A 10,471-nucleotide genomic window follows, 5' to 3' on the forward strand; every position below is an offset into this window, starting at 1 on the left:
TAGTTAGGGTTTTTCCTAGTAGACAGCTGTTTTACCATGGCAAGTCATTCGCTCACTGGATGACTTCTGGAAGATCTAAAACACTGCATGAAAACAGAAGATAAACACAGTTCTTGCACATTGTACTACAATCCTCCATTTGTAATCTACATTACCAAAAAAATGATTGCAGCTACAGACATATGAGGCTCTTCAGTTCCCAGTTCTCAGGCTTTATTGATAATGAATGGAAGAAAATGTTTAACAAAATGCCTAAGAATGAAGCCTCAATGCAGATTTTATTGTGTTCTGGCAGGTAAAAGCAGTCTTACCATAAAAATGGAATTTAGTATTAAATATGTAACAGTCTTACCCATTACACCCTTAAAATCTTACCACCTTATAAAATGAAAATTTGATGAAAATCTGGTTGTTCCAAAGAATGCCCATATATATAGGAATGTTTGACTAATTTATTTTAATTTGTTATTATAATTCTAATTATTATTTTAATTGCTTAATATTTACTGCCTTAACAAAAAATGTAACAAGTAATGCCTACATAACAATTTCAAAGACACATAATTCCTATAAAACAAATCCTATAAAACAAAACATTTATGGAGTATAATAGTATAACATTCTTCAATATTCAGAAACATCCATGAGGAAAAGGACTTTGTCTAGAGGAATAAAACATTTAAAGGAAACAACAGAAAAGGAAAAGTTTTAATCCCTTACTTATGAGTAAGAGGTTAATTTAAAGTTCATTTGGCATTTACTGATTTCTAGGTAAGGGGCCTTATCATTTTACAGAAGCGGTGCTCCCAGTATTTGCTATCAGTATTTTGGCCCCAAGGACTGTTCTTCATTTATAGTGTCCTTGTGGGAAGTTAGTCATTTGGATGTTATCCCCTTGTAGCCCAGGATTGTAGTAAGCACAGCCATCAAATTTTAAGTCGAGAGGCTCACTGTTGTCCAATCTGAGAACTATAAATACGAAGCACAAACATATATTAGAGCCAATAGGTAATGCATGTAGCCCTATCACTACTATGTTGTTAGTTGCCATCACTGCTGAAACAGAGCGTGACCTAAAGTTGACAAAGTGTTATGAATGTTTACAGTAATAGATACAGGCTAATGTTTAAAACAATAATTTAAGGGTATGGCACAGTGTTTTCTGAGAACTGCATGTTTCTGCACCGACAATGATGTCAATGTTGTCAATGTCAGTCCTGGGAGCTGTTGTAGCCATTCTTTCAGTTTATGGGTCACTGCCCCAAATGCTCTTTGACAACACCTGAATTATCCACCACCTTCTGCATCCCTTTCTGTTTCTCTTTCAGTGCCTGATACGTCTCCAACTTCTTGTATTACTTCTTTTTGATGTTGCACCCCCTTTGGGTAGCTATATCTATTGCCACTGATGTTTTCCGCTGTATCTCACTGTGTATGTTTGGATCACCCTTCTTTCACAGAAGTTCCACAGAATCTTAGTTCTGTTGTTTACCACCATTCTCTGTTACTTAAGAATGTTTAACTCATATTCCTTGCAGATGTCCCTATCTCTGCCACCTGATCATGCTTCATATTGAATGTTCTTGCTGTCTGCTACTAAATGATGAATTGTCTCAGGGCTTTCTTTGCTTGATTTGCACATATTGTCTAATAAGGGCCACCCCCACTCATTGCAGTGGTCATGATACTTTCAAGGCCTTGCTTTCATTCACTTCTTACAGTGTCTGAATGTGGATTGGTCAGGGTTGCTCCACTGCGAGAAGTTTCGGGGTTTCACAATGCCATCTTCCACTTCCTCCCTTGGACAGCTCATTATGCCAGGTGGGTGTAAATATCATGACTGGGAAAGACATATGTCCTGATAGCTTTGATCTCATTCTTCTCATTAAGATGGATTTTTTTAGGGCCTGTCTTACTTTGCGGAGATCAATGGATTTTAGTTCAGCTCCTCTGTCCTGATTACTTTCTCTCTTTTTACCGTCATACAACCACACAAGGACATCCTAAAGTCTTTACAGTGAACAGAATCTGTGGCAAGAACATTGGAATTGTGTTTGGACTGGAGAATATGGCAATTATCTAATAGCGTGATAATAATGAAGATGAGAATGATAAATGGTTTGCTTTTACCTGGATCACATCGGGTATCTTCGACTAGTTTCCTATGTGAGAAGTCCCTGTGGTTCCTCCATTTGGTGATGACATAGACCGCCAGGGCAGTGATTCCCACTGCAATGCCAATACCCAAGATGGCTCCCCATGCATGATTGTTGGTGTTTTTCTGAATGTCTGAAGAAACACCTGCAAAAAGATTGTAGATCATCAGATAATCTGGTGAGGCAGAGTCATTTTTCCATATTAATGTAGGATCTAAAGCCAACATGTTCACAACAGAAATGGCACAAAATGCAAAGAAGAAACACTTTCCTCTGTTAAAGTATACAGACATTAAATCTAACACTTATAGCAAGGTTAGATATATAGATATAGATAGATCTATTGAGTTCTAGAAGAGTTTCCCAACACAAAGATTTCCTTTTCCTGCTAGTTTAGCAGCGTCCAGCACTCTCAAAACCATTTTCAACACTTAACCCATTGTTTCCCAAATACATTTTCACTGGATTGCCAAAATATTTGCCTATAACTATGCGTATCTATACAGGTTTAAGAAACACTGATTTCAGGAAACACCTTGGTACTTTCTGAGAATGACAATGACAGCATTAGCCTAGCGGTAAGGTAGCCCTGCACAGGTCTGCTCCTGACCTAGGAACACACACCCTCACAGACCAGCTGAAAGAACACAGCCCTCATTGTCCTGTAAGGTTAGGTGTCAGTAATCAGAGAGCTCGGTCCAGCACAGGGGACAGCCCAGCCCTGAAACTCAATCCTATGCACAGAGCCAGTGGGAGCTTTATAGCTGAAATGAGACACTAAAAATGTGGGACAGCTTGGGGGTGGAAATAAGAAGATCTGTTCTTTGGCTATGGACACCCATGATGTCTCACTGCTTAAAAATTATGCTGCTCGTGATGACTCATGCCTTCTATAAAATTTCTATTGAAAATGTTGTTATCAGTGCTAAATGGCCTTTTTTTTTTTTTTTACATCTCCCTGATTCAATTTAAAATTGTACTAATTCCATACTCAGCACCATGAATCAAAACTGGGATGTCTTTATATAGTATGTGAGTTTAGTCTGACTCTTAGGGTTCAAAGATAAGAAACAAAATCTTAGGACCACAACTCTGAAGGCTCTTCAAGTAAGAGTGCTATTCTAGGATCATATTTTTCACACCCATGTAATTGTGCTCATTAAGCTTCCAGAGTACAAGACCTGACCTTGTTAAGTTTACTGAGATATTGCCAAGGTAAGTACTCAGAGGTTTGATAAATATGGGCCCCTAACTGAAGAAAATCTCAACAATGTCAATTCTTTTTGAGAAGGTATGGACAAAAAAATCGAGCAGTGTTTCTCACCTCTATCTGTTCCTCCTTTTACATCAAACGATCCCCAAGTTCTATTTGAGTTTGTGGAATACATAGCTGTAGTCTCAGGTCTTACAGTTTCTGGTAACTTGCCAGTTGTCATATTAGTTGTCGGTGACATGGTGGTCATTCTTGAAGAGGTCCCATTAGCTGTACCTTCAAATGGAGTTATTGTAGTGTTTGTCACAGGTGCCATGCTTCCTTTGTCCCCTGTAGATGTTGGGTTTTGAGTGGCCTCAAAAGTGTCATTGGCTGTATTGTTGGAGGGCAAGCTTCCAGGCTGCATTGTGTTTGTGTGATTCACACTCATTTCATTGGTCATCAAAGAAATCAGATGTGGTGTGGGAACAACAGGGATGTCTTCCTGGATCAAGGTTTTGTTGGTGTTGTCTGGCATTTCTAAAAGCTCACTACTGGAATTGAGTGAGGTTGGGGTAGTCAAAAGTAAATCCTGCCTGCTCTCCTCCAAAGTCTGGTTTGAGTTTGGGTATTCATCATCCCCACTGAACATTTCCTCAGGTGAGTTTGTGGCCAGAATTCTCTTCCAGCTGTTCGGTATTTGAGCAGACACTAGCTGGAGGCTGTGAAGTGTCAGTAGTATAGCAAAGGCAAAGCCTAAACCCAGCTTCATTTCTGCTTTCTTTCCCTGTCTAAGAGAAAAAAAAAAACTGTCTATATCGGAGCCATGTGAAATTTTGTTTGTTGTAATTGTTTTAAGACCTTTACTTAAAAATGAGCTTTAATACAGTTTAACCCTGATTTATTTATTCATTTGTTGGTTTGTTTGTTATTTGTTTGTTGTTCATTTTATGGTTTAACATTTAATGGTTTAACATTAATTTTATTTTGAAAATGGTTATAATCTTGTCAGGAGAGAAGAAAACCCACAGTCACAAAGATTATGCCAAATACCTCGTGGGACACAGTAGGCTGCTGTATTTAATGAGTCATCACAGGAAGATACTAGGTCAACAAAGTGCATCTATAATAGAATCCTTTGCATTTCATAATCACCCACAATACATCGCTTCAACGACACACCCAAGATTCTCATAATCTCTCCAATTCTATTGTTGTGTATTCAGTGAAGTGAATCTATGCACTGCCTCTCTGAACTTGAGGTTAACATAACACCCAAGTGAATGCTATACAGTGGAGATTACCAAAACTGTAAATATAATATACATAAAATATAATATACATAGAATTCCAAACTGGTGTTACAATCAATTTCAGTTATATCTTTTCTAATAGTAGTTACAAAGAATGGTTGTTTTAGTTAGAAAAACATTATATAATGTTTTGCCTGATAAAGGGTAGTATTAAAAAGGTTAAAATATATGTTTGTTTGAATATATGGAAACTATTTGTCACAGCATCACAAGGTTCAAATTCTTGTGATTCAGGTTTTAGTGACAAAAGAACAAACTATTTTCTTTTGCCCCTTGGCCTCCCTCCCTCCCTCCCTCTCTCTCTCTCTCTCTCTCTCTCTCTCTCTCTCTCTCTCTCTCTCTCTCTCTCTCTCTCTCTCTCTCTCATTCTCTCTCTCGCTTTCTCGCACACACATGCATTCGCACACACACACACACACACACACACACACACACACACACACACACACACGTACACACACACTCAAATGCCAACACATACACAAAGCTAGCAATAATTCTGTGATAAATTTAAAATAAATGTGATACATTTTAAATAAATCAGCCAGATTTTTTAAGTTTCTCACTACCACTAACAGTATGTTGAATGGATCCAAGCTGGGGTCATTGCTAAGTTAGGGAATTATAGCTATTTCAGTGAATTGCAACACCTACATTTCGATTTGTTTTATTTAATTAATTATTTGTTTAAAAAACTGACCCAAATCAATAATTGTCAGAAAACAAATAAAATAATGAATTAACATTAAAGAATGTTATCCTACCTGTATCTGTCAAGGCTGTGGCAATCGGAACAGGTGAATACAGAAAATCGCCTACTGTTCTCTGTTCAAGAAACAAAATGAAAGTGAGGGGCGGTCCCTGTCACACCTGAGCTTATACAAAAACTGAACGTACCTGAATTTGCACCAGTTGACCGCGCTTCTGCATCGCCTAACGTCACATGAGACGTCACGTCGATGCAACGAGAAGCACTTGTTTATCGCAAGTCTTCATTTCTGCTTCAGCATTCGCCAGCACGTTACTCACAGGTGTGTTCTACTAGCCGCCCTTGACTCTGCGCAATATTTTTACAAAACTGTGGTACATGTGACAATTTCCCAATAGGAGCAGCACCTGCCTAACAGGTTTGTCAGGCATGCCAACCATGCGCTGTCTCCGAGGTAACACGGAGCAACACCGATCCAATTTCTTTCTGCTCATATCTATTCTCTATATCTGATTACAAAAGACAGAGCTTTTTTTTTTTACATAGCTAATGACGGCATGCGTCACAAGTCCGCCGGGATAACCCTCATCTTAAATTAACTTCTGTCTGGAGGGAGAGGAGTATCACTCTTACCATTACATCATGTTTTCATTTTTTTTTTTTGTTGAATAATATGTCATACCCCATGTAGAGTGATTATGAATATATTAGTGGCGGTGGTAGTGGGGTGTGTATGTGTGTGTGTGTGTGTGTAAATCATCTGATAAGAGTCTTATTTTTAAAAGCTTTTAATCCATAATGTGAATACGATCATGCGCACTATAGAATAAACAGAAGAAAAAGCGTAATATATTCATGCAAATAGCTGACGAGGTAACTATGTAATATCTACTAATCCAAGGCCTAAACAGCAGAGGGCAGTGTTTATTGTTGAAAATTTTGTTACAGAGAAAAAGAAAAACGGAAAAGGAGCTAAGGCAGTATAAAAGGCCGTCTAGACGTACGGATTAATGAATTTATAATGATCCACTGCCATCATACGTGTAATAAAAAGGGTCAACAATACTGTGAATTAGTGAATTGGGCTACATATATAGAGGCAGTCAACAAAAGCAGCATTTTTAAAAATGTATCTTTTGTTATTTTGACTTATGAGACCCAGTATAAAACATTTATCCAAGATAGAAGAAGTATTTATTCAAAAGTTTAAACTGCCTAGAAATCTGTAAAGAACAGGTCAGGTTTCTCCTGTGCCATGCCCCGGTGGTCGGTCAGCCGAAGACCCACCAATCACACTTCACAACGACTACTCCATTCCCAATCACCCGTTCATTAGTAATCACCTGCACCTGCTCCTCATTTCACTCTCGCCTTATTTAAGTCCTACAGGTCGCCGGCTCAAGTATTTTGCGTTTGAGCTGCTGCAGCTGTCTGCTGAGGTTGCTGCTTGTCTGTGTGTTTTGCTAGTGCCTTGGCTTTGCTTTTTTTTTCCCTTTCCCTCCTGTTCTTGATATTTTTGGACTTTAAATTAGACTCTGTACTTTAATATATTCACTCTCATCTTGCTCTTTGTGTGCAACACCACATCCTGAATTGCCATTTCTTCTTGTATTTTGGCCTAAATTCAGCAGATTATACAAGTGATTACATACTACAGAAAATGGTAATGAGCATCTGGATCTAGTAGGCCCGATGAAACTGTCAGTCAGTCCAGCAGCAGCATAGGAACCTATAAAAGCCCTGGACAATGTTATAATAGAGGTTGGAGTACTATGGCTGATTTTAATTGAACATTTGCATTTCGATGGCTGAGCGTTAACTGTTTTTACTTTCTTGACCATTTAACGACTACTTACCAAGACTTTCCTTACAACAATTTATGAGTTTTCTGCACAATTACACTGTTAATATTAATAAAATGAAATTGACCTGAGAAATTAAATTGACCTTGAGAAAAGCAAAGCAAAAACATGCCCTTGGCCTGGTGATTAACCAGGGATGAAAATGTAGAACTAAAAACTAAGTGGTTTAGTGAATGTGATTGAAATAAAGTTGACTGAATAGAGCAGCAAAGCTATTAGGAAATATGTGCTTGGGTCATCAATCTTCCTGAAACAGTAATCAGTGAGTATATATTTGATATTTTATTCATGTTTGTGAGTATACGTTATTATAAATGTATGGAAAAGTGAAAAGGTTTGGGGTAGAAAAATTCAAAATTATGCTAAAATGTTCAGTGTGGGAATGCCTGGTGATCTTTCTTCTTTTTTAGTCTCAAGCTATTTATTACACATATGTCCTTCTAACTTTGGTTGTTTCCATCCAGAGAGCCAGATCAATTCTGGTTTTATTTGAGCCTTGGCTGCAGATGACACTATACATTGGTGTTATTCTGGAATTGTGGCCCAAACAATTCACCCATAAACTCACCTATAAAACCCCAGTTCTGGCACCTGTAGGTTTGCAGAATTGTTTTTACATACAAAATGTATTTAATAATTAAGCATGTTGCTTCAGATATAAAGAGCCTTTATCAAGAACTCAATGGGGCTGTGGAAGGCAAATCTAGCAGCCAACTTCAGGCCAACAGCACAAGTCACCATCAAGTGCGGAATTTATCAAGGAGCGGCCCTGTACCTGCTGCTGTTCTGCATAAGTCCGAACCCAGGCAGTGAAATAATCAAGAAGAGTGGCTACAGATACAGGCTCTGGAATGGAGCAACCATCAGCCACCTCCTCTACATGGATGGCATCAAGCTGTATGTATGAATGCGACATTGTCTCATTAATCCATTTCAACAGGATATACAGCAGTGACATCAAAGTGTCCTTTGGACTGGATAAGTGTGTTTGGGTGGTTACAAAGAGAGGAAAGTTAGCTAGAATTGAGGGGACTGTACTACCAGAAGGTAACAGAGCAGATGTTGAGGGCAGCTACAAGTGCCTTGGAATCCCAGAGGCAAATGGGAATCATGAAGAGGCCACAAGGAAAGCAGCTACAGCCAAATACCTACAAAGAGTGAGTCCTGAGAAGTCAGCTGAATGAGAAGTGCAAAATTCAAGCTATCAGCACTTACCTTCTACCAGTCATCAGATACCTCACTGGGATAATCAGCATGCCAAAGGAGGAGATAGAAACCACTGACATCAAGACAAGGAAACACTTCACAATGCATGGAGGGGTTCATCCCAAATCCAGCACTCTGAGACTATACACTAAGCAGGGGGAGGGGGCCGAGGACTAGTGAGCATGAATGCCACTATCCAGGATGAAACATCCAAGATCCAGGTGTATTCCAGGAAGATGGCCCCAAGTGATGAAGTGCTTAATGAGTACTTCAGACAGCAGAAACCTGAGTTGGATGGAAATGAGAAGGAACAGAAACCATCATGGGAGGATAAACCCCTGCATGCTATGTACCACCAGCAAACAGTGGAAGTGGCTCATATGAAGAGCTGGAAAAGATGTGGAACGTCAAGGCAACAGTGGTTCCACAGGGACAGTGGCTCCAGCAAATCCAAGGAACAACATCTGATATCTCTGTCCAAAAGAGTGCAGTCTTGGGAACAGCTAGGGCACTACACAGGACTCTCAAGCTCCCAGGCTCCCAGGCCTCTGGTAGAGGACCCCAAGCTTGAAGGAAAAAGAGACTGCCCGGAGGAGGATGAGTGGGGAATATGGTATATGGAATATGTATTTATATATGTAGGAATAAAACATGCAGGGGGATTCATATTTGTATAATTTGTAACCACGCCCCCCTGGGATGGGTCACACCTGCACAGGTTTTAATGTTACATGTTTGTCTGTCTATAAAACCCCTGTCAGTGTATGCAACCCTGTTGGTCATTGTTGCTACTTATGTGTTAATATCGATCTCTGTGAACATCGCTGTAGTCGTAACGTTGATTTGTGTAGTCACTTATTAATGTGTATGTGTTCTTCGTTTAATGTTAAATGTGTAGTCATGCCACCGTTGTTGTCTATGTTTTATGTTAATAAATGTCATTCACAGTCGTCCTCCGTGCCCTGCGGCACTCGGGCCGACTAGGTTACACACACACACACACACACATATATATACATACATACATACATTTATTAGGTAATAAACATTTGAAAGGGTGTGACAATTTCTCAGTTAAATTAAGGTGATGTGGTGGAATGGTAGTCATTCAGACTTGTACAACATGCATTTTATGGATAGTGGACATTAGATGCTTGCCAAGCTTCAACCTCTGGCTAGCCTCAAGCCTCCCTCCTCCATGACCACAGAAAGACTTGCCTTATTTAAAATTTATTAAATCCACACAGCTGGTTTTCCATTTACCCACATATTACATAAATTCTGAAAAAATGTAGGAGTAAGAGAAGCCCTCCTGTCAAGCACCACTTGATAGGAGAGAACACTGCAATTTCAGATCTCTGCTGTCCTGCATAGCCTCATGGGGATTGGTTCTGTCGATACCAGGGTCGCTTTGGCTAATGAACTGTGAAAGAAAGGACCTGACTTGTTTAGTGTATGAGGTCTTGCACAACAGCAGTGTAATATTTCTGGGTTTCAAATAAAGATAGCAAAAAATAAATAAATTATTGTTGAAAAAAGAGAATGAGTAAAAGAGAGAGAATAAAAAGAAAATATGCATTTTTAAATATATTTTATATATTAATAGATTTTATTTGGACATGTATATAAACGTGATTTCTAGCACATGCAAACTGACTAAAAAGAGTACTGAAATGATTTATAATGGTATTAGTTTTGCACAGGTTAAATACATTTTAAAATAATCTTAATAAATCATGTCTTGAAGTCATAAATCTAGTGTGCAGTGAATCATTCCAGTACATTCCAAGACTCACCTGCCAAGAGCCGCATACCTGCTCAAACCTACAGAACCAGAGAGTCCTAGGGATTTTGAAAGTGACCATGACATGAAGGAGGTGAGAAAGGAGCTTCCAGACTCCAGACAGTGAAGGAGAAGCAAGACCAGCCAGGAACAAGGACTGGCCTTTGAGAAGAGGGAAAGCATATCAGGAGTGGAGTAGCTGAAATGAAGGGAAGTGGAGACAGAAGATTCTTCAGTGTGAAATCTGATG

General features: G+C 39.1%; 1 protein-coding gene across 1 annotated transcript; it reads right to left on the reverse strand.

Annotated features, from left to right (window-relative positions):
- Positions 1-502: 502 nt before the first annotated feature.
- muc15 (mucin 15, cell surface associated) lies at positions 503-5,702 on the reverse strand. The gene is made up of 4 exons (XM_027004788.2): positions 5,559-5,702; positions 5,426-5,486; positions 2,131-2,301; positions 503-969 (listed from the first exon to the last, which is right to left on the reverse strand). Exons 1-4 carry the CDS (start codon positions 5,589-5,591, stop codon positions 848-850), a joined length of 387 nt encoding a protein of 128 aa, XP_026860589.1. The 5' UTR covers positions 5,592-5,702; the 3' UTR covers positions 503-847.
- Between the last annotated feature and the right edge of the window lie 4,769 nt (positions 5,703-10,471).

The sequence above is a fragment of the Electrophorus electricus genome, chromosome 21 (genome assembly GCF_013358815.1).
Source record: "Electrophorus electricus isolate fEleEle1 chromosome 21, fEleEle1.pri, whole genome shotgun sequence".
Lineage (NCBI taxonomy): Eukaryota > Metazoa > Chordata > Actinopteri > Gymnotiformes > Gymnotidae > Electrophorus > Electrophorus electricus.

Excerpts from the sequence above, each read along its gene's own strand:
- muc15 (XM_027004788.2), bottom strand. The coding sequence starts at position 5,591 with ATGCAGAAGCGCGGTCAACTGGTGCAAATTCAG. Across the intron at positions 2,302-5,425 it reads CACAGCCTTGACAGATACAG|GTGTTTCTTCAGACATTCAG; the intron begins GTAGGATAACAT and ends ATCTTTTTGCAG. Across the intron at positions 970-2,130 it reads AGATACCCGATGTGATCCAG|TTCTCAGATTGGACAACAGT; the intron begins GTAAAAGCAAAC and ends TCGTATTTATAG.